Source organism: Monodelphis domestica, chromosome 1 (assembly GCF_027887165.1).
Source record: "Monodelphis domestica isolate mMonDom1 chromosome 1, mMonDom1.pri, whole genome shotgun sequence".
Lineage (NCBI taxonomy): Eukaryota > Metazoa > Chordata > Mammalia > Didelphimorphia > Didelphidae > Monodelphis > Monodelphis domestica.
This window is the reverse complement of record NC_077227.1, coordinates 314,381,676-314,407,485: the sequence shown is the minus strand read 5'-3', so window position 1 is coordinate 314,407,485 and position 25,810 is coordinate 314,381,676. Positions and strand designations below refer to the sequence as shown.

General features: G+C 37.4%; 1 protein-coding gene across 7 annotated transcripts in view; it reads left to right on the top strand.

The window, feature by feature from the left end:
- The window catches only part of SEPTIN8 (septin 8), a 138,582-nt gene extending 134,010 nt beyond the window's left edge, over positions 1–4,572 (top strand). For all 7 annotated transcript variants that reach the window (XM_056811155.1, XM_016427625.2, XM_016427628.2 and 4 more), the window contains one exon: positions 3,278–4,572. In XM_056811155.1, the coding sequence (XP_056667133.1) occupies positions 3,278–3,425 (148 nt within the window). In that variant the 3' untranslated portion in view covers positions 3,426–4,572. The remainder of the gene's footprint in view (positions 1–3,277) is intronic.
- Positions 4,573–25,810: the final 21,238 nt, after the last annotated feature.

Genomic DNA, 25,810 nt, shown 5'->3' with positions numbered 1-25,810 from the left:
AGAAAATGAGTTTGAAGGGTAACAGTGAAGAGCGAAATATTTAATATTCTCCACACTTTCCTTTTGTGGGGATAGAATTGGGCATGCAATTTAAACTACAAATCTCCAGTTAAATTAGAAATCCTTTTATGGGGATACTATTTGAGGGTGCTAAAAGGGCAGGAAAAGTCACCCCCAAAGCACTGTTTTGGGCCCATTGTATTAAAATATAGACAATTCCTCCAAAGAACCATTTATTTGCAAAGCCAAGCCAGGGAGCTTTCTAACTAGAAAGTCACTCTGACTGAGCCTTTTCATCCATCCTGAGCAGATGTGTTGGGATATTGGCCTTAAATCAAGAGAGCCAGAGATATACAGAGCTAAACTACAATATCACTCTCATTGCCCAGATAGTTATTGGAGAGTGATTCATTAAACAACTTCACAGTAATGTTCTCTGTGAGACTGAAATGGGCTGAGAGGGATAGGCAGCTGATCCCAAACAGTAATACTGAAGTCACAAGTCGTTTTTATCTCTACACAGCTTCCAATGGAGCAGATAGTGGGAGACCAAAGTATGTTTCATGAGCTGAGATGATTGATTCTAAAAAGAGAAGATGAAAGAATTGCTAGTTTTCTCTGCCAGACTGAGAAAGATAGATACATAAATACATGCATGCATACGTATGGACATATCTATCTATCTAGATATCTCATAAGTCAGGCAGGGAAAAAAATCATCAATATATAAATGTAAATACAAAATATATCTCACAGGCAATATATCTGTAATATATACAATTCTGTGGGTGTGTATATATATTTATATGCCTTGAGTTGCTTAATAATAAATCACTTCAGATAATATTTCATCATATTTAAAATTTATACAAGATGACTGCTTCAGTGGTGAACTTGCATAATTCAGTAGAAAGAATATTGGAATGGCTATCAGGAGATTGGATTTCTTTCTTCCCCTGCTACAAACTGGCCCTAAACTGGCTGGTCATTTCACATTTCTAGGTTTCCGTTTCCTTGACTATAAAAAAATGTTAAGCCAAATAATTTCTAAAAGTGCACTCCAGCTCTAACATTCCAGGACTTAACTAAGTAAGTGTATGTATTGACAGAAGAAGTTATCTTCCCCCAAACAGTGAAATTGAAAAGCACCACACTGTGACCTTACAGCTAGACCAACATAAAAATTATGATGCATTTCAATTTGACTTTACAAACCTATAAAACTCCTAGGGAGCAGAGAGAAAAAAAGGGAAGGGGGGGTGACTACTAGGGAGCAATGAATGATAAATCCTCCATGCTTCCTGGCCTCTTCCAGATACCACTATGGTTCCTGGTTCAAATATTCAAAGGTTTACATGTGCAGCTTTTTACTAGCTTCTGAACTTTTGGTTGTATTTTATTCACTACTCATACAAAGATGGAAGCATCACTGGCTAGAGAGAACAAGATTAGTTTATACTAAAAGCATTAGTTATACTTATTGCATGTTAAATAATGATGCTTCAGTAGTAAATGTTTAGAAAGGCAACTGGGTTTTGGGGGGGAAATAGTATTCTTTTCCTTTGTGTGAATGCATACTTCCCAAATCCTGCCAATACACAATTATCCTTTAATAACTTTCCTTTTTGTTGACTAGAGCAATTGTTATAAGCTAAGTCATTTGTAACCCTCAAGGAATGGTGCACAATTAGTAAACAAAAACAAACGTCATAAAAAAACTTGTTTTTATTTTTGTAAGAGTGATCACTTAGTTCCTTTATTAGTGATGAGAGGTTAATAAATCACTGTTGGGCAAGTGATATGGTATTTGTATGGTATCTGTCCATAGTGATTTGGTCCCTTTTGAACAAATTCACCATGATACTCAAGATTTGCTTATGTCTCTTTTAGCTCTCAATCCTGGAATCATTAGGCCCTTCTCTTTAAAATGTTTCCATAACCATTTAGTCTGACTATGGAAACACAAATGTTGGTGCAGCCTTAAAAGGCCAAGAGCTGTCACCCCAAAGAGACCTTTGAAATCTGGATAAAAAAGGCCACTTAAGAAAGTCATTCGTTGGCTTTAGCAATAGCTGGTTGTGGTCATTGTGTTCTGTGTGGGACTTTGCTCTAGCTTTCTGTTCAAATTTTCCCCAAGAAAGCACTAAGCAAAGGGTATGTAATAATGATGATAATATGAGATGACATACACAAAGCTCTTTCTTCACATATAATTCATTGGATCTTCCCAACAATCTTCTTTTACTATTATCCCCATTTTACAGATGAGGAACCAGAGTGACTGGAGGACCTCTCAGGGTCTCTTAGGACAAATAAATGGTATTTTTCATGGCTTTTACTGGTCTCCTAAGTGACTAACCCAAATAACATCCATTTCCCTAATTGTACTTTCTAGTATGTTTCAGGGTACAAGAGATTTCTTATGAATTCTCCATCCTATATTACATAGGTGTTCAAACTGAAGAATTTATATCTGTATCAAAACTGGAAATCAACAGATTTAGTTTGTTCCTGGGGAGTATAAATTATGCCTTTCATGGCAATGATAAAAGAAGGTACTTATAAAATAAGGGTGGAAGGGTTAACTGGAAAGTTAAATATGCATGTAGCACCAGGCAGCAGAAAGCTTTTTTTAGCTGTTTCTGTACCAAAAAAAAAAAAAGAGTAGCCATGAGAAAGGAAATATGTGCCCACATGACTAAGGGTTTCATATGGTTACCCTGACATATCTGATAAAGACAGCTTCTTCATCTTTCACCTCCTCAAAAAAGTAATTAACCTGCCATTTTAAGCATATTCATCCCCCAAATCAGTAAAATGGCCATCAGTCTAATGTGTCTGTTTCATCATAACAATTTATCGTAGTGGAATCTAAAAGCGTCAGACTTGCTTTCTCCTTCCTGTGCTGTAGCTCCCACAGTCACAGTCCTGGGGTTGGGGAATAGAGTCTAGGAATTAAATCCTAATCCTAATCCCAGGTCAGGCCATGCCTTTTTCTCTGAATGGGGCAAATCTTTCAATTACAAGTTTCCTTCATCTAAGGTGAAACAAAGACTCAAGCACATGGTATGCTAGCAAAGGAGCTGTGTTATCCTGTAGTCTGACCTCCTAGTTTTCCTGATGCATTAGCACCTTTGTGCTTTGAGCACTTTTATGAACACAAAGGAGGCTTGTGTGCCCTTGGGGGGAGGGCAGGGTGATGATGACCATATAGCAACCACTGGAGAAGCTGGTCTGGGGTGATTTTGATTCCTACTTATGCTTTCTACCTTTCCAGCGCTAAGGGGATGATCACAAGGTCCAGCGTGGAGCCCTTAAAGTACAGTAGCTGGTGGCAAGCCATACAGTTGTGCTGCTGCAACTGCCTGAACAAGAATCTAAAATGCCTGAGCAAGAGTCCGGCGGGGCAGGAACGATTCATCTGAGGCAGCTCATTTAGTAGATGGGAACAGTTGGATAGCACCATAATCTGGAACTGGAGTGAAGAGATTTTTTTTTTCTAAAAAAGTAAAGAAAAAATTAGATCATCAGCAAACTCTTTACTTTAAACATATCATCACCCCAAAGTACAAACTAGTTCAGATTTATATCAGGGAAATTCAGGTGTGAGCCAGCCCCCATTGCCAAGGGCGACAACACCATGATGTCATCCCACTGGAGTACAAATCATTCAAATACGATTAAAGAATCTCTGCTTTCTAACAATCTTATAACCTCACAATCCTGAAATGCCAAGACTGCTGAATAACAGCAAGAGCTTCCAAGCTAATAAAAAAGTTACAGCTGTTAGTTTCACGTGGCAAGAAACTTCTTAGCTTGGTTGTGACTCTTTCCCCAAAGAAATTGCTTCCGGTGGCTTCTTATCATTCATCGTCATGTCATGGCCTTTTTCTGTTCTATTCATGTTGCATAATTTTGCCTTACTAACAAATCATTTCCCTAAGGAAGACGATCATTCCCTTTCAAAAAAACAAAAACACTACCTTTTTATTTTAAGTGCCAGATCAATATGGTCTAAAGCCTGAATAAAGGTTAAACATATGGGTGAGTAAAAAGACAGCTAAGAGAATGTGCGAGTAAATTATAGCAATCTGATAGCTTTTTATTTACAGTATTACTAGAATGGAAAAGTAGAAATATTTTTGCAGTGTGTATTTTAAAAAAATGAGAGAAACATTGATCATTATAGTGCCGTCTAAAATATTTATAAAGTTAATTTAATCATTTAAAAGTGAGATTATGGTTGAATAATATTTTGAATATTGGTATATTTAAGGTCTATTTTCCACTGTTGCATTCTTCATAAGACATGCACATAGCTTAATCCATGTGCATACAGACCCTTTGTGTGCATCTGTGCTTTGTAGTCTTACTTGGTAAATAGCTGCTTATATTCAACAAACAAGAAGTCCCTCATTGTGGCTGTGAAAGGATCTTAGGGCAAATTGCCTAAGATGACCTGCATTCTCAGCAGCTCTGTAGGAGAGTACAGTGATGATACACAGCAAATATCATCACAGGTACTATTACCTGTAAAGAGATGAAAATAAAAAAGATAAATTCCTACCAGGAGATGTGGTGGTTTGCTTTTTTCTTTTTCTTTTAAACCAATGTGCAAAAGGAGCCCAGTTCTCCTAATGTATGTAAACTTGTTCTCTTCCCTCCCCTGCCCCTGCCTAGTTATCCTTTGGTTTCTTAGAAAGAAAAACCAAAATTGGGCTTGGTTAGTTATCTACCCTTTGATAGATATGCAACCTCCCAACTACATATAGTATCTCATTTTTTGAACCAAATCTGAATTCTGAGTGTAGTCACTCATGGCAAGATACTAGCCCTTGGGGTTTTCAAAATTTGGCTATACCATCTCCTTTAAAATTATAGACATCTCCAGTAGATTATAAGTGATCTTGACTTTGTCATGACTGTTTTCATCATTTCATAGCTTGAGGGGATTGGAGAGGATCTATTCCAATCCCTTCATTTTACAGGTGAGGAAACGAGACTCATAAATGCTATTTGACCTAACCAAAGTCAAGAAAATGGTAAGTATAACAGTCAAGATCCAAATCTGGGTCCTCTCACTCTGAATCCTATAATCTTTCATAGCACCATATGTTTGAAAACTCTCTTAGAGCTCTTAGGCAATGTTATATAGTAGATACAGTTCTAGACTTGGGGTCAGGGAGACCTAGATTTAAATCCTACCTAAGCTTAATTTGAACTCAGCCCCCTCACATCCACAACCCACAAGAAGCAATGGACACTGATCCTATCCAGACATATGAAAGAAAGAGACGATTGGGATGGGGGCAGAGTTATAATGAGGCATGTGTGGAGATATAGACAGGGAGTGCAAGAAACAAAGTAGAGACAGTTAGAAGGCAAAAGAGCACAGGTTCCTGAGAGAAAGGGGCCCTGGGCTTCCAGTGTCCTTCCCTTAGATTTTACTCAGGGCAGAGCTCCTGCTAGACTAGCATCTGTTCCCCTTAACATGAGGAGGCTAAGGACAACTTAGCATGCCTCAATTCTTGTATTTTCTGATATTGAAAAGACTTCTCTCACTGTTGGAATGACAAAAACCATGTATGTTTGTTGACCTTTCTGAAATGATGTTGCACCTCTTTGCTCCTCTCCTTCCTGGTACAGAGACAGTTTGATTTTTCAGCTAAAATTACCTTCTTCCTTCTCCCCCAAAGGTCTTTAAAGTAAGTTCTCTGTATTTTTTGTCTTTCATTTAATCTTTTCTAATATTAAAAGTAGGAAGATGCTTGCCTTCAAATTCCAAAATCATTTATTAAGAACTCAAAACATTACGGTAATACATATCACCTGGTATTGAAATTCCATAGCAAAAAGGACTACCCAACTCCCACACAACTATTTCACAAAGATCTAAAAAATAAAAAAATCAGACAAAGACCTGACTAGGGGAGAAAAAATGAAAATGAATAATTTTCCCAGCCTAGTTCAATACAGGAACACAGAGAGGTCCAAGGATACTAATGATAGCATCTAGGCAGAAACAAGATCCATGGAGCTTGCCACCAAAGGGACTGAATGAAGGAATTTCCTGTGACTGTTCACCAAGGCAAGAAAAGGTTCTAGACCCACAAAGAAGAACTTGCTTTGTTCAAGGAGAAGGAACAACTGACAATCAGCAGCACTGTCACTCATTGCCTAGTGCTGGGTCGCAGGTTCAATAGAGGACTAAGTAGAGGACATGAGCCTTTTTAGAAAGTTCTAAGGCAAAGAGTGGTCTCTGGACCTAGGCTTTGCTAAGAAGGAGCAAATACAGAAGAGAATACCAGCTATGTTGCTTGAAGGAGCAGGATCTTAATTCCAAGGGCCAGCCCATTCTGAAGCCTATAGTGGAATAACCAGGATAGGAACCCCAGCACAAAGGGGACTCTAAAGTTCTGTCTGAACAAGCAGAGATTTCTAGCTAACTGTCTAGTAGCAGTCTACTGCAACTTCAACCAGGAATAATCTCACAGTTTTGTTATTTAGACTCAGACGTAAGTCAGGAACTTGTAGAACTCAGATTAGGAGAGTAGTACTCAGACTTTGCCCTGGATCTGCATTTAAAGCACTTAAAAAGTTTTAGGTCCCCAAAACTGAACTGTCCCTGTGATCCTGGGATAATAGCATTTGCTCATTAACCCTTAAAAGCAGTAGCAGGATCAAAAAAACCCACAAGCATAACTTACACATTTTTTCTAGAAATGCACATTGACTTTAGAAAAGTCCTAAGTTTGGAAATAGGATAGAAAAACAAGCAAATAAAAAAGTAATTCCTTCATAAAAAGCTATTATGGTGACACTGACACACAACCCACAAACCTCCCCAAAATGGAATGAGTCTAAAACATCTACAAGCAAAAGCCTCAAAGAAAATACAGTTTGGACACTAGTTCAATTAGAATTCTTGGAAGAGATGAAAGAATTAACAAGTTTGGAAAAAGAAGTACAAAACTTAAAACACAAACAATAGGCTTCCTGAAAAATGACCAAAGAGAAGTTGACTCCATAAGTCAGCAAAAAGATTAAAACAAGGTCAAAGACTGTTAAAAAGAGAGAGAGACAGAGAGACAGAGAGACAGAGACAGAGAGAGACAGAGAGATAGAGAGAGACAGAGACAGAGAGAGACAGACAGACAGACAGACAGACAGAGAGAACAAAATGCAAGGAAAGGAAAAACAACTGTTCTGGAAAATAGATTGAGCAGGAATCTGGGCCTGCCTAACATCACTAGGTTCATTTTGCTTCCACTCCCGAATCCTCCCTTAGCTCTATGTGTGGCTTTTGTGTGGTAGCTGCCATTAGCTTCAGTCCTAAATGCAAGGGACTGTGTGGGAAGGCTCTTCTCCCTTCACCATATGATAACTACTATTATATATTCTTGATAAACAGGCAAGAGCTAGGTAGAAACTTTGAAATGAAAACATAGGAGTAAAGCATAAAAAGGCAAATATATGCAAGCAATCATTTGAGATTAAGGATATTAATTATTAATTGTTTATCATTAATGATAAGTGTATCCTTATTAAAGAGAAACTATATTATGTAAGGAATTAAAAATAAAGGTTTGAATAAAATAATAAAAATTAAGGGTTTGAATAAAAAAAATGAAAATTATAAATAATATGGTGATCACCAATTTAAAATATAGCACAAGTCAAAATGACTTTCAATAGTTTTTATTTACAAAATAGGTAGAGAGAATGAAAGTTGAGAAATACAAAAAGAGGGTAAAGAAGATATTTAGCCTATCACTCTAAATATTGCTCTAGTGCTTGACTCAGCCCAGCACAACTTTGTTAACCCTTGACTGGAATTAGTCTTTCTCCAGAAGTCAGAAAAGGAAAGCCAGCTATTCACTCACCCAAGTTTCCTCCAAGAGGCAGTTCGAGCTGAAGATGACAACCTCTAGAGGATGACTCCTGAAGCTGACCTCTAGTCTCAGAAATTCAGGGCTTTTATAGTAACTTCTTGTTCCTTCCCCTCTTCACAGGGACCAATCACAGTTTTCAAATTGTCTAGCACTGCCTGGGGGGTGTAAACCTCAAAATTTCTTAGACTTATAAATGTTGGAAATTTCACCATTGGGAAATTTCATACTTGAAAAATTTCCTATTGATAGTGGGTCTTGGCTATTGGAATGTGAACCCCATTGGCATGAGAGTGTCCTCCTCCTCCCTTCTTAAGATTACTTTAGGACAGAAACCTTTTGCTGAACAATGGAAAGGACTTTGACCTATGCTTAAGCATAGAACAGGAATTTCTTTGAGTCATGATTGATTTTAGAATTGATACAATGGAGATACTTGGAATCAATCTCCACCCTACTCAGTCCTAACAGGATTGAGTAAGGGCTGCAGCCTAGATCAAAATTTAATTATTCCAATCTCTACCCTACTCAGGTTAACAGGATTTAGGAAGGGCTGTAGCAAAGGATCAAAGATTTAATTATTTGAAAATATGACCTTCAACAGACATGTGCAAAGCCAGAGACCTCTGGGTGGTCCTGGGTTAAGCTAGAGCCTCCATTGGCACAGGGAAATTGATGGACAGTGATTGGTAGATGTGAGAACTGAGGGGAGGGAACTTGGATGGTTTCCTTAAAAGATAGAGGGCTCTGAAGACTCAGGGTGGGGGTTGAGGAGTTTGTCTGAGTGGTTGGAGTGTGCTCTGAGAAGCTTGCTCTGAAGGAAGCTGAAGGTGGGGGCCTCTGAGACTGTTTCTCCATTTTGGTCACGTGAGTAATAGAGACTGATCTCTTTTCTTTGCCCCAGCTATCTAAGGGCTTGGGCCTTTTGGCCCAGCCTAAACAGGGGAGGGGGGGCAGTGTCTTGCGGGATCCACTTCTCATCCTCTAGAGGTATAAACTGTTATCAAAAGGATTCATAATTTCCTGACTGATTGAGTTGTTACCCACTTTAGCAAATGACTTGTGAACACTCTTATTTATTGTCTGGTACTAAGTAGGGGTACTAAAAGAAAATCTGATTCACACTTCATAGTCTATTGAAGTACTAAGTAGGTAAGTAAGTATTAAGTTAGTTTTAACCAAGTGTTAACTCAAAATAGACAAAGAGAATAAAGAACTCCCCTCCACAATTATAATATGAAAAAATGGTACATGACCCCTCAGAACCCTATCATTAGGAGATACGGAGAAAATTGAATAAGATAAAAGGCCTGGAGGTAGTTTTATTATTTTTGGATGGTCTTGAAGAAACAGAGGGCCTACTTATGTGAACCTAGGCAAATAAGTTAACACCAGTTGCCTTACTACTTACTTAATTGCACTTACCCTTACCACTATTCTGCCTTGGAATTGATACTTGATATTAATTCTCAAACAAAAGGCAAGGATTAAAAAAAAAAAGAAAAGGAGGAGAAGAGGAATACTGGTACAGGAAAATAGGAACAGGAAGGATAGGGGAATTATGTCACAATAAGAATGTGCAGGTAGAAGACGGCATAAATAAGGAAGAAGGCAGAGAGAGCAAATGCCATTTGAATCTTATTTTCATCTGCACTGACAAAAGGAGGAAATAATATACAAACTAGTTGGTTTCAAAAATACATTTTACTCAATGTGAAAACAGGAAGAAAAAGAAGGGCAAGGGGTAGAATAAGAGGAAGAGTAGATTAAGGAAGGGATTCATTAAGGAAAACAAATGAAGTAGGATGGAACACAAAGAGGAGTTGAAAAGAAAGGATAAGAATGTGTGACTAAACAAGAAAGAAGGAATTATCCATTTTGCCTCCTACCTATCTCTCTATCTATTGTTTGGGCATAGATTTTCACAGGTAACTTCTTCAATGTTCCACTAATTGTTTTTAAATCATGTGCCCATTTTGAGTTTATTTTAGACCCAAATAAACCGAACCAAAAGCTAAGTAAAGAAGTAAAAGATCTGAACAGAATTTTAGAAAGGTTAAATATGATAGATTTTTTTAAAAATTTAAACCCTTACCTTCCGTCTTGGAGTCAATACTGTATATTGGCTCCAAGGCAGAAGAGTGGTAAGGGCTAGGCAATGGGGGATAAGTGACTTGCCCAGGGTCACACAGCTGGGAAGTGTCTGAGGCCAGATTTGAACCTAGGACCTCCCATCTCTAGGCCTGGCTCTCAATCCACTGAGCCACACAGCTGCTCCCTGTAGATTTCTTGAAATTATTGAATGGGAATAGAAAATAACAAATATTTCTCAGCTCTTCATGCCAACTTCACAAAAACTGGTCATGTGTTCGGTCAAAATGACTTCATAAATAAATGCAGAAAAGACAAATATTAAATGTATCTTTTATGGATCATAATGTATTAAAATATTCAATTGAAGGGCTACTGAAGAAATTATTAAAAATTAATTGGAGACTAAATGACTTAATCCTAAAAATGGGTGGGACAAAGAACAAATCACAGAAATGATAATTTCTTAAATATCAGTCAAAAACATTATTTAAGAGTCAACTATATGCCAGGCTCTGTTAAGTGCTAGTGATAACAAATATGAACAAGAAGGTCCCTTCCATCAAGTAATTTACAATCTAATTGTAAGGAAGAGGGAAATCAGTGTATAGAAGGAAGCTGAAAGGAAGAGAAGATATCTAGGGTCATGTCAGAGCTGTACAGCCAGGCGGGAAATGAAGAGATGGCTGACCTGAATGTCTTCCTTAAATGGAGGTTTGGGGATAAAGTCTGTCTCTAACTCTGAAGGAGGGACCCCAAGGGGGCAGGCCTTATTCATAAAGTATGAGTTCCGGGGATAAAAGGACTTTGCATGATGATGAAAGGTTTTGGGGGCATGATAGAGGAGTCCAGATTGCAGCTAAATGGAAAATGATAGAGAACCATAACTAGCTGCATATTCACACACTGATGCTCCCATGCCAACCTCTCTCTTTCATGGGCCTGGACAGAATATGCCTGCTACTTCTTGTAGGTTGTCAGTAAGAGGGATCAAAATCCAAACAACCTAAGAAGATTTTGAACCCAGGTCTCTCTGACCCCAAGTCATGATTTTTTTTTTTCACTATGCAATACTGCCCAAGAGACCTAAGAAAGCTTTCATATAGATAATGCAGTGGAAGATCACTAAATTTGGAGTCAAAGGATGTGGATTTTAAATAATTATCCATGTAAGAAAAATGGAAGGATATAAAACAAATCTAAGCAAATAGTTAGCATTTTTATATTTATGAAAACCAGAAGGAAGAGATAGAGAAACACCATTTAAAATAACTTCAGAATATATAGAGTTCTTGGGAGACCAGATCACATACAGGAATATAACACTTATTACACAAATAAAGGTAAATATAAATAACTGGAGGAATATTAATTGCTTGTGGATAGGGTGAGCAAATATAATAAAAATAATACTGCCAAAATTAGAGCTAGCAAAAGAATAAAATTCATCTGGAAGAACAAAAGGTCAATTATTTCAAGGGATGGAAAAATTGGAAGGAAGGTTATTTAGCATATCTCAAGCCATTATAAAAATCAGTAATCATCAAAATAGTTTTTGAACCATATGTTCAGCAAAAGATGGATGAGTGGAATAGATTAGTTACACAATATATACAAAAGTAAATGGGCATTGTAGCTTAGGTTTTGATAGTCCCAAAGACCCAGCTATTAAGTACATGATTTCATAAAAACTGCTGGGAAAACTGGATGAGATTTAGACCACTATCTAATACCATATGCCAAGATAAGTTATAAATGGGTAATGATTTAGAAATAATGAATGATATCATAAACAAGTGAAGAGCAAGGAAGAAATTGCCTGTTAGATCAATGCTTAGGGAAAGAGTTCATGACCAAACTAGAGACAGAGATGACCATAGAGCTAAAATAGACAATTTTTTAAAACAATATTTAAAAGTTGTGCACAAATAAGATCAATGTAGCTAAAACTAGAGGAGAAAGAGGAAAATGGGAAGTGGGAAAGGAATCTTTGCAGCAAGTTTCTGGGATACATAGGAAACTGATTGAAATTTATGAGAATGTTATCCCCCAATTGATAAATGATCAAAGAATTTCAACCAGCAATTTGCAGAAGAAGAAATTGAATATATCAATTACTATATGAAAAAATGCTCTAAATTAGTGGTCTCAGACTCAAATACAAATGGCAGTCACTAAACCATATTTAAGTATTCTCTAGGGGACACAGAGAAAAACATCTATATATTTCTTTTTTATTAATATATAAAATTATATAACTATAATTTATTCAGGTCACACTCAAGAGTACTTGCGACCTTACCTATGTATTTGATACCTGTGCTTTAAATTATCCATAGAGAAATGTAAATTATAGCCATTCCAAGACACTACCTCACTGCTATGAAGTTGGGGATGTTGACAAAAAGAAAAGAACAAATGCTAGAAAAGTGATAGGATACATTCATTCACTGTTGGCAGAGCTGGAAAGTCCATTGGAATTATTTCCCCATAGTTATTAAAGTGAATACCTTTTAGCCTTAGTGATACTATTAGTAGGTCTATACCCCAAAGAAATCATTGAGAGAGGAAAAGGACACATACATAAAAAAATAGTTTTAGCAGCTCAATTTGTAGAAACAAAGAATTAGAAACTGATGGGGTGTCCATCAATGGGGGAGTGGTTGAACAAGTTATGGTATATGAATGTAATGGAATACTTTGGGGCTATAAGAAGTGATATAACAAGAGTTTTGTTTTTCTTTTTTAAAGGGGGGCAGGTAGGAGAGTAAAAAAGGTATATTTTCATTTGTTTTGAAAAAATTTTTTTCATTTTATTTTTATTGTCTTGCAAAACATACTTCCATATTGGTCACTGTTGTAAGAACACACTCATACATAACCAAAACCCCAATATAAAACCATAAATACACTGATGTAAAAGACGACCCAAACAATTCTTTCTCTGGAGGTGTAGAGCATTCCCCATCATAAGTCTTTCAGGATTATCCCAAATCATTGCATTGCTGAGAGTAGCCAAGTGAAAAAAATAATAATAATAAAAAAAGATGGGATACCAATTCAGAGAGCTGCTTGACACAACTAAAAGCACTACAAAAATTTTTAAAGGTGTTAAATAAATCATGACATATGAATGAAATGGAAAATTGTTTTGTTACTTGGGAAGATTGGTATTACTTTATTCAGAGTGAACACACAGAACCCAGAGAAAACTTTATACAAAAATGACAGCATTGTAAAGAATTCCAACTTTGAAAGATCTAACAATTCTTATTACTACAATGACCAAGCACAATTCCAGAGTATTAGTAGGGAAGCATGGTATTTGCTTCCTGATAGAATTAATGAATTCAACGTGCAGAATGAGACAATTTCAGACAGTGCCCATATGGGAACTTGTTTCACTGTATATTGGTTATAGGGGTTTTCTTTTTCTTCTTCATCTTTTTGGTGGGATAGGAAACAGGAAAGTGAGAGAGAGAGAGATGAATGATAATATTATCATAAAAAAAGAAAAAGGGTCATTGAATCATTTTAAGAGCACAGAAGAGGACAAGAAGACTACCAGAAGAAAATGAGACATGTGACAGCTTTGAGAGTTATACATTGAATATATTATTAAAGGAAAAACAAGGTATCATAGATTATTCAGTTTCACATATAACCCCTTCTGTTCTACTATATATATATATATATATATATATATATATATATATATATGGAAATAATTATTTAACTGTTATTTGTCAAGTTCACATTTTTTAAATTAAATTTAAAAAAATTCTTTCATTCAATTAAGTCAGTGAATAAACATCTCATTGTCCATTCACAATTATTCTTCATTAAATTTGATGAACATTTGTTAAAGAAAAAAAAGAAAATCTATAGTATTTCAACAAGTATGCTATTCACATGCTCTTATTATAGGGTGGTAGCTCTTATTTGAACTTATGAGCTTCATTTCTCAGGTGGCCTTTATCTAGGTTTCTTGCCTTCCCATTCTGGGTCTCATTTCTGGAAGTAAAGTCAGTCCTGAATCAGATGGATTTCAAGGTCAACAATCACAGGGAACATCAGCCTCTCACATACAAGATTATATATACCCAATACAATCTACTCTTCACTTATCATACACAAACATACAACCAAACGTTACATTGTAAATTTAGTAATGCCCATTATTCTTAGATATTACACACAATAAAAAACCCTCTAAAAGCAGGTAGTTATCCTAGGCATGGCTATCCTTCATATTTTTCCTTTATGTCTCTCTATATAAACATCATATGTGTAGGTGCAGCCCCCAACTCACAGGTCCCCTCCAGATAGCTACGCCTCTTTCAAAGTACTCATGAGTTCCCAAAGTCCATGGGCTTTCACCTTTGTCAGCTGGAGAACATGATCAGTTCCAAACAAAGGCACTTCGTGAAATGGCAGAGTAAGAAAAGAAGCAACCAAATATTTCCACTATAAACCTGGACCATGTCCTTGCCCTCCCTCTGAGAAAATATACCATCAGTGGGAAGAGTGGAACACATAGGGAACATGTATAGAGAAGCACACATGTAGGGAAAATGTAAAGCCAGGACCATGAGGGGTCAACTCCAGCGTAGCACATGGCCATTGATTATGTCTAACAAGATTGTGCTGCTCTTACTGGAACTGCTCCTACGCAGGCTTATTGCAAGTGCTACACCACTACACACTCTTCTTACTACACTTTCTCTATTGGACATTGCCTGATTGGATGCAGTCTTCATTAGAAGTTGCCCGCATGCATGAGCTCACTGGGCCCAGGGCTATGAAGCTTATCTCTTCTTTCAGGTTCAAGGAAAGTCTCTGGCTATCGTGCTATCTCTCCCTCAGAAGAACGGGATTCACTATACTCATTTAGTTCAAAAGCCACACACTTTAAAATAGCTTTTATCTTTTAAAACCTTTATCTTATTCTGGCTTGGAATCAATACTCAGTATTGGTTCCAGGGCAGAAGAGACATAAAAACTAGGAGATTCAATTTTTTTTTGCTCCAGGTCACACAACTAGGAGGTCAAATTTGAACCCAAGACCTCCCATCTCTAGGTTTGTTTCTCTAACCATTGGGCAACCTAGCCACCCCAAAAATAACTAAAGAAAATTGCTAAACTTGCCCTAAGCCAAAAGCCCAGCCCTCCCCAGAAAAATGGAACAACCTCCCCTTTTTTTTCCTGTCACAAGAGTGATTTCTCTTTTCCTTTCCTGAGTTTTGACTAAAAGACCTTTATTTTAACCATCAGATTCTTTGTCCCAGGCACAGACTTCTTAGGATTAGGCTTTGGGTTTGAACCACCTACTCAAATGACAAACCTGGAGTCAGAAAGTGAGAGTAGAAGAGGCAACCTTTATTCTTTCTCACGAGAAAGGACAAGTGTCCTAATGTGGCAAAAATGCAATGCATGGGCACAGAAACAAACATTGTAGAGGTTCCTGACATGAGACTCCCTCCGTTCTCTGTCAGACTCCTGTTGTCTGGAGGCCAGGACTTACAGGACTTACTAGGCTGAGGTCTGCTCCAATCAGAAAACAGCAAGATATATAGCATGATCTCATCATGAGCTCCCACTTGGGAGGGGGAAGGTGTTGGGGAGATAATCACGTCCTTTGGAGTGACTCCCTTCACTTCTAAGGGCATGAGGAGAGAGTGAGGTAGGATAGCCTAACTGCTTTCCTTGTTTCTTGAGCCCTTACAGGACATCCTTGAAGGGAGAGATAAGGGGTCTCTGGGCCTGTGGCAATAACAAGATGTCCTTGAGGTCTTATTCTGCAAGCCTAAACAGACTTTCATTCCTGATTGGGGGTGGGGCAAGATGGATATTCACCCTGAAAAGAACACATCAATTCCTTTCTATTCTCCATAGGTCTAATCCCCTGAGGATTAATTTTTTTTAATTAAATTTTCTGGTCCAGGAGTCTGATTCTTTCTTATTGCAAACCTCATTTCAGCTTATTGTGAGCATTTCAAAAAATTTCAGTTTAAAGTTCTGAAGGGTAGACTATACTTGGAAGTTTATATAAAACTCCGTGTGGGAGTTAACCGATAACCATCTAATAACTCCGGGATCTGAGGTTTCCTAGTTTTTTCAACTCCAAACTCCTTGTTCTCTCTCTAAAAAAAATCAACCAATATGCACTTACTAAGCACCTACTGTGTGACAAAAATGAAACAGTTCCTGCCTTCAAGGTGCTTACTTTCTATTGGGGGAGAAAACACATATATAAATACAAAACAAAAACAAGGTTGTAAAAGTAAACTCAAAGCCATTTTGCTTGGGATGTTGCTGAGCAGGTAGGAGAGACAATGACCATGAGTGGACAAACAGGAAAGACCCGACAAACTTAAGCCCACAGGGCAAGGTCATTTGCTCTTTATTCCTGTGTGGCCAGCCAAAGTATTATAGGGTTTCTATAACTACACTTGGTCAATTTGCCTTCTCTTCCACTTTTCTCACACCACACTAATAATAGCTACCCCTGGTCTATACCAGGTTTAGTGTGCTCCCACATCAACTAAAAAGCCCCCCGATATTCCTTTATAGTAGAGGAACTGGATATGTTATTTTCTAACACAGAATCACAGAATTAGAGATTTGGAAAGGACCGTAGCATCCATCTAGTCCAACTCAAAAACAAAAGGAATCCCCACTAGAGCATGCTGAATTGCTCATTTATGGACTTATCAAGAGGGGATAGGCACATCTAGTTCTTTGGGTACTCACCAGGAAAGACCACTAGAGCAGGAAGAAATGTTTCTATCACACTTTAATAAGGCCCAGAGGGTACAGGGGCAAATGGCATAGAAAGTACAGAGACAAACAGCCTGATGGAGAGTGGGGGGGGCGGGGAATGGGAGGGTACAGACGCAGATGACACGGGGATGAGGTGGTGGAAGAAAGCAGTGAACATGGGGAAGAGAATTGAGGTGGGGGCCACTGATGTAACTGCAAAATGGAGTTGGGATCACTGGAGCAACCTGCACCTACTTAGTGCTTAAAGTGTAGAATAGACTAATTCTTATCCATGCCACCTTAGGGTTAGTTCATTAGCATATCCACATCATCTCAGAGTTTTCAGCAATATTTGGTGTTCTTTTGGTCTAATTATGGCCGTCTGGAACTTTTTACAGACCATGGCAATTAGCAGGACCAAAAGGCTCTTACAGCAAGGCTTTTCTAGCATCCTTTGATTTAGCATGTAGTCTCAGGATGTGATTTTTAGTCGTTATATATAGCTTGCAAATTACTGTTATCCTCCTTTGATCTAGGGGACAGTCTGTAAGTGACTTCTAGATTATTCTTTGCAACTTTAACTTCTTGCCATTGTGACTTTATACTCACTACTTATAAATTTAATAAACTAACTAGAAGGGAAGGAGTGGTCATGGGGACCAGAAAAAAGATATTCTACAATGTTAACTAACACACAAGCCCAACAAGTGATCAGCTCAGAAGAGTGGGCACCCACCAAATAAATTTTAACAGCCCATTCCACTTTTGGAAAACCTTAATTGTTGGGAAGTTTTTTTCCTGACATGAAGCTTAAATTTGCTTCTATCACTTTCACTCAAAGCTCCAGACTCTGCTCTCTGGACCAAATGGAATAAACTAATAATCTCTTCTCTAATGGAAGTCCTTCAAGTACTTGAAGACAGCTACTGTATCTTTCATGAATGTTCTTTTTTTTTTTTCTAGGCTAAATATGCTCAGTTCTTTCAACAAATTTATATTATCAGTGGACTCAATTATCAGGACTTTCACCATCCTGATTGTTAATCAATGTCTTTCTCAAACCATGGTGCCCAGACCTGGACACAGTACTCTAGATGAAGGCAGAGGACAACAGGACTATCCCTTCCCTATTTATGGTAGCTACAACCTCCTGAACTGCTATCTGAGGTCATTTTAGCTTATTTGAGTGCCATATCACACTACTGACTCGTATTAAGCTTATAGTCTTGTAGAACCTCCAGAACTTTTTCAGCAGAACTACTGTCCCCTGCCCCATCTTATATATATGAAATTGCTTACACTTCAGTGCAAGGCTTTATCCTATTGAATTTTGTCTTATTAGATTCAGTGAGAGAGAGAACGAGTGCATAGCCTAGGGAATGAGTTAAAGAGCCAAATCCAGAGAGGGAGAATGTCAGCTTCTCATGCTGCTTTTTCAAAACTCTCTGCTCCTCCCAGCCCCAGATCATATGCCAACGGTTTTCAAAAGTCATGTGACATTACGGGATGCTGTCACTGATGCTGGGAAGCTGAGGGACACCAGGGGATGCTGGAATGTGCTGGGTTAGAGGTCCCCTAAATATTTTTACTTCACACAATCCCCTCTCTCTGATTCTTTGAGAGACCCGAATTTTAAGTCTCCTCACTCTTGTTCCTCCAGGAAATTAACATGTCAGTCTCCTCAATGAATCATTCCACATATGGAGTCTATATATTTAGCATTTTCTCACCAGGGGGCAGAAGAACACAAAAGATATTGTACATTTCATGGCAGCAGTTACTCCAATTTGGGAAATAAAAAGAAAGAGGAGAGAAAGAAAAATGATTGATGGGCACATTGACAAAGACATTTAGGGGGCATTCCCCTTTGGCATAAGTGTTTACAATTGGGATAAGTGGAAGGCTCAACCCCACCTCAGTTCAGTTTATTATATCCAAAGGTTCACTCAGAGTCTTCTAATGCAGTGTTTGATTTCTGCAAGCATCCTTACAGCATCTTTTCCAGATGATCTGCTTTCCTGGTCCAGGGTATTAGTGATTATCTTTTCCTAAAATTATTTTTAAAAGATCTTAGACTTTGGACTTTTAGGATAATTACACAATCCCCTCCCTCACCAATAAAAGAACTGACATAGGATGCATGACAAAACTATAACATATATGAATCAATTCTCCTGAAAACAAAAGGAGGGATAAAATCAAACATTAAAAATATACCTAAATTTTATGTTTTATATAAAAGTATAAATTAAAACCATAACAGAATTCACCATCAAAGTCAAGTCTAGGTAACTTATATCCTACAAGCATGCAGGACAGGTGCAGCAATATTAGTCTCATATCTTAAAGGCAGAAAACAGGGAAGTCTAACCTCAGGACTTGCTGAATAGCTGCTTCTCTGAGTCCCTAAGGCAAGTCCTCTACCTTGGCATTGATCCTTGATCCTGTGACCCTTTGCTCATTAGCAGACCCCTTTTCTGAAATCAGACATAAATATCAGTTAAAAGTCCCGTAACATTTAACAACCAATGGCAGGTTTCCATTTTCTAAAGCTTTTGGGTAAGCAATATTGTCAGGACTGATAGGCATTGTAAGCTGATCCTTCAATATCAGATATCTGTACTGATTCCCTAAACTCGAGTTTTAAAAAAATCAAATTTAAATTAGGAAGAAAGAAAAAAAAAGAAAAAGAAAATCATATTTCACATCCGCATTAAACAATGGGCCAGTCAAACATAGGCATAACAAAAAAATTTATCACTTATAAATGAAAGCTGTTGTCTCTATAACTTGGCCATGAATCACGGTGGAATAATCATATGTTTTTTCTCCTAGTAAAAGCTTGGCAATAAGCCTTGCTACACAGAGACAAATTCAAAAGAACACCATAATACCTGGGATTAAAAAAGGCCCACTTGACTGTAGTAGCTAACACACCAGTTCCCTGGTGAACCATGAACAGGTTCTATCACACACCTTCAGATATCACACATACTTTTCACTAATTCACTAGTTCCCTAATTCACTGCCTTTTAGAATGGAAGGAGAACCCTGACTGGAAGCTATAGAACACAGAATTCCAAGCCAGTATGTCAGGTACTTGCCCTATAACCTACAATGCCTGTTTTACCATTACTTCGATATTTTATATATTCAATTTTATTTTTGGTTCAGCAGAAGAGAGAGCAGAAAAACTGTGGTTCCCTTCTGAATCTCTGAAAGTTTCACATTATATAGAGTTCACTCAAGGGGCACTTGGGCAAACAGCTGGTTGGCTATCACTTAAACAGTTAGTCATTTTCCATAAAAGGAAAGTTCCTAGGTAAGGTTGCTTGAGATGTATATCAGCAGGTAAGTATAAATGTTCAATAAAAGTGGAGGAAAATAAAAATAAAAACCACTGGGGAACCCAAATAACATTTGGATGAATCCAAAACAAGACCTGTGGGGAATTAAGCATTTCTTGAAGCTGCCTGGTGTCCCTGGAGCATCTCTGAGGTAGATTTGACTTCCATGGTAAGCTTCGGGTTACACAATTTTCTAATAATATAAAGCTAAGTTCAAACACTATTAATAAATAATAAGGTATTTTTTCCACATTATATATTTTGTGTGACTTGCTAATGTCCTCAAATCTGTCACATGAAGTCCAACTAATTTTCTGAGAGTCTTCCTTAATTTCTTCTGAAATTATATAGATACAATAGATCATCCAACTGGTTCATCTTTTTAAAAAATTTCTATTGATTCTTTCATTTTTGCATCACCAATATGTCCAACTAAATCTCTCTCCTGTCAGCAAACAACATTTTGTAACAAAGAAATAATTAAAGAGAAAAAAGTGTGATGAAACTAACTTATACATTAATTTATTTTGACAGTACATGCAATGTTCCATATGCATAGTCACCCACCTCTGTGAAGAGGGAGGGAGGTACATTTTCTCATCTCTTCATGTCTGTAAGTTATTATAATTATAAAGTATTCAATTTTGACCCTTTTTCGGTTCTTTCCATTTACATCATTGTAGTCATATATACTATTTTATTGGTTTCCCCTTATTTTTATCAGTATATGTTTTCTCATGCTTCCTTGAATTAATCGTATTTATCATTTCTCATAACATCACGATATTATGTTACATTCATGTACCACAGTTTGTTCAGCCAATCTCCAATTTATTAAAAGGTATTCACTTTGTTTCCAGTTTTTTGTTACTACAAAAAGTGCAAAGTGCTGCTGTTGATATTTTCCTGTATATAAGGTTTTCTTGTTTTTAATTATATATGAAAGTAGGCTTAGCAATAGAAACTCTGGGTCAAAGGGAATAGATTTTTTTGTTACCTTTAAAAAAATGATTCCAAGTTATTTTTCAAAAAATGACTAGACCAATTCACATTTACAATTCCACTAAAAGGGCATTAGTGAACCCATCTTTCCACAGCCTAACAATAACTATTCCTTTCTTTTATTTATATTAGCCAATTTACTGGATCGCAGGTCAAAACTCAAAGTTGTTTCAATTTACATTTTCCTTATAATTTAAAGTATCTTTCATATGGACATTAATACTTTTTCATCTTTTCAGAACTGTGTTCATATCCTTTGACCATTTTTCAATGAGAATATCTTCTAGTCTGATATATTTGAGTTAATTCCTTATATATCTTGGATGTAAATACATGAAACTGAAAAGTATTTGTAGGGACAAAATTAATGCAACTAGAAGAAAAATAGTGAATTGGGAAAAAATTGTATAGTATTTCTTAAAAGGGTATGATTACCAAGATATTTGGTCAGCTGACAGAAGCATATAATGCCAAAAGTCATTTCCCAAAATATAAATCTTCAATGGATATGAACAAAAAGTTTTTAAAAAGAATTGCAGATCAGATCAAAGCATGCTATCTTTCACATTTATTTATTTATGATTATGTTTTAGGGGTTTGGTTTTATATGAGTATTCTCTTACAAGAGTGATCAATATGGAAGAATTTTTTTTGCATGATAATACATGTATAATTCAGATCAAATTTCTTACCATTTCTAAAATGAGGGAGGGAAACATTTTGGATCATTTAATTTTAGAAAACATGTTGAAAATTGTTATTATATATAATTTGGAAAATAAAATATCTTTGAATAAAAAACAGTTATATAAAAATGATCAAAATCACTAATCACAAGAGAAATGTAAATCAAAATAACCCTGAGTTTTCACTTTATATATAATAATTTGGTAATAATGACAAAAGAAAGGAATTGCTTCTAAAATAAAATACAACACGTTTCTATTACCTTAATTCTTAATAAATACTTGATTGATTAGAGTTTGTAAAAATAAACATACTATACTTTATTGGTGAAGCTATGAACTGTTATTATACAATATTCTGGAAAGCAATTTGGAATTATATAAAGAAAGTGACTACAATACCTGTCCCACAGAATTGATGTGTAATACAATGGTATTTCAAATAGAAATGAGGACCTCTAAACCACACATAAAGATTCCTGCATATTGACTTAGAAAAAAACATATATTGCCTATATTTTGTTGTATTTTAATTTATTTGTTAAATATTTCCCAATTACATTGAAAAAAAGTCTTTATCTTCCATCTTAGAATCACTATTGTATATTGGTTCAGAGGAATGAGAGCTAGGTAGGCATGGGGGTTAAGTGATTTGTCTAGGGTCATATAGCTAGGAAGTGTAAGGCCAGGTTTCAACACAGGACCTCCATCTCTAAGCCTGGCTCTCAATCCACTGAGTCACCTAGCTATTCCCTTCTCAGTTAATTACATTTTAAAATGGTTTGGGCTAACCAGGGGTTTGACAGCTCTGGTGTACTATATGGGTTATTGGACTTAGAATCAGGAAGATATAATTTAGACAGTAGGCTATGTAATCCTAGACATGTCACTTCTCTTGGTTTCCTCATTCATAAAATAAGGGGGCTAGATTTGATGGTGTCTAAGGTTCCTTCATTTTCTAAATCTGTGGTTCTATTAATTTATCACTAGACCTAGATCCCAAAGGAGATAAATGACAAAATGACTACCCCCATGTACACATATTTACAGTGTAACCTTTTGTGTTAGCAAAGAAATGGCAACAAATTAGATGCCCATCAACTAAAGAATGGCTAAATTGTGATTCATGACTGGAATGGAATTTTATATTATTATAAGAAATAAGATGCAAATCAAAATAACTCTGAGGTATCACCTGACACCTAGCAGATTGGCTAACATAACAGCTATGGAAAGTGTAGCATCCCAAGCATATTCACATCTATGAAATATAAATGACTGTATGATTACTGTGTCTCCAAGCATAAGGTTATACCAATGAGGCTTGTGAATGTAACCTTGAACTGGCCATGCGGCCCTTGGCTAAGACAAACTCATTAACATGCTCGGACTCAATTCCCCGGGAAAGCACTGGTTTGCAATCTACACGCCCAAAGGTGTTCCCTCTACCTTGCCACCCAATCTTGATTGTTTATATTTTGTGATGTGGTTACTACGTGCTTGGGAGTACCGCCCAAGCAGGACAGGAATAAAATCCAGAGGCAAACCCATGAACCTCCTCTTGCCTCTTGCCTCTTGGCCTTTCTCCCTTCCATGGAGCTCCACTGGGCTCCTCAATGACTATCTCTCTCCTCTTGACCTTCTCCTTCCCCGAGGCTGTAACCATCTCGGCCTGCATTCCCTATCTTAATCTCCTCATCCACCTCGTGTTCCTTTGTACTCATACTCTCCTATCAAAGGGAGTATCATAGGGATTGCCTGCCCTCTTTCATTTCCACCCTGGTTCTCCGTTCCTACCTCTCCTCGGGTCTCATCGCAAAGGTGAGCCCCTTCCCTTGTGGGACCCTGCTGGTCAGGGAAGTCCATTAAGGAAAACCCCACAGAAAGTAATGAATGCTGGAGGGGATGTGGCAAAGTAGGGACACTAATTTATTGCTGGTGGAGTTGTGAATTAATCCAACCATTCTGGAGGGCAATTTGGAACTATACCCAAAGGGCAATAAAAGACTGTCTGCCCTTTAATCCAGCCATAGCACTACTGGGCTTGTACCCCAAAGAGATAATAAGGAAAAAGACTTGTACAAGAATATTCATAGCTGCACTCTTTGTGGTGGCCAAAAATTGGAAAACAAGGGAATGCCCTTCAATTGGGGAATGGCTGGACAAATTGTGGTATATGTTGGTGATGGAATACTATTGTGCTAAAAGGAATAATAAAGTGGAGGAATTCCATGGAGTCTGGAACAACCTCCAGGAAGTGATGCAGAGCAAAAGGAGCAGAACCAGGAAAACATTGTACACAGAGACTGATACATTGTGGTATAATCGAAGGTAATGGACTTCTCCATTAGTGGCAATGCAATGTCCCTGAACAATCTGCAGGGATCTAAAAAACACTATCCACAAGCAGAAGATAAACTGTGGGAGTAAAAATACCGATGAAAAGCAACTGCTTGACTACAGGGGTGGAGGGGATATGACTGAGGAGAGACTCTAAATGAACACTCTAATGCAAATACCAACAACATGGAAATGGGTTCAAATCAAGAACACACATGATACCCAGTGGAATTGCGCATCGGCTGTGGGAGAAGGGGGGGGGGGAAGAAAAGAAAATGATCTTTGTTTCCAATGAATAATGTTTGGAAATGACCAAATAAAAAAAAAAAACAAGCAAAATCAGCCCAGGTAATCCTTTCAGAGCTGCTAGAGCCCCAAACTAACATAACAAAGTCCAAAGTCATTAAAAAAAAGAAAAAGAAATGGTGGACATGAACACAGATGAAAGAAAGGCTTATTTGAACTGATGCAAAGTAAAGTAAGTAGACGTAGGAAAACTACACACACACACACACACACACACACACACACACACACACACACACATATTGTCTACAACATGAATAGAGCAACAAAAACAGAATTGAATGAGGCAAAATTATTTTGACTCAAACTTGACCCTGAATAAGAGCTATGAGAAGACTACTTCTTTGCAGAAGAACTATGTGAATATAATGGAATATTATAATACTATATAAAATGTCCTAAGAAATGATGAATATGATGAATTCAGAGAAACATGGAAAGGCTATAGGACAGTGATGGCAAACCTATGGCACAGGTGCCAAAGATGGCCATATTTGGTGTACTTAGTCACCCTCCTTCCCCATCTCCACCCCCAGAGTTTGTTACTAGAAAGGCAGAGGGACTTGGGCAGAGCTTCTCCCCTCCCCCTCTCCACTATGCCTGATAACATTTTTTCACATCACCTATCTTTCTGCCCAACAACCCAATGGGAGCACACAGTGGGTCATGTGGATGGCTCACAGGTGGCAGAGCTAGAGGGGAGCTGAGAGCTCAGACCACCTCTCTCCCCCTCTCTACAGTTGCTGAGGACATTCCTTACTTCACCCACCCCTCCATCCAGCAGCCTAATGGAAGCCCTTCCTCCCTCCCCATCCCGGTTAAGAGGGAGATGTGTACTCAGCATGTGGTGGGATGGTATGGTGGTATGGTACTCAGCATGGGGAGAAGTATGGCACACAGTCTAGTCAGGTGGGTGAGGGTGGAACCTGGCACTCCATCTCTAAAAAGTTTGCCATCACTGCTATAGGAACTGATTATTCTGATATCTACTTATTGTATTCTAATCTCTCAGCTGACCTAAAAATCTCATATCTATAACTACTTTTTCAGATATTTCTAACTGGCTATCCAGGAGATATCTTAAACTCAACATATCAAAAATTGATTTCATTAGCTCTTCCCCTAAACTTTCTCCTCTCCTAACTTCCTTATTGTTGTTGAAGGCAACATCATCTTTGGGCTTACAACTTAGCCTAAGTCACCAATTTCTTACCTCTCAACTCTCAAATCGAATCTTGCCAAGGCCAAGTTCACTTTTGCAACATTTCTCCAATATAGATCCTTTTTTCCTCTGATACTGCTAACACTAGTTCATCATTTTATACTTAGACTATTACAACTGCCTGCTGGTGGATCTGCCTGATTCAAGTCTCTCTTCATTCTAATT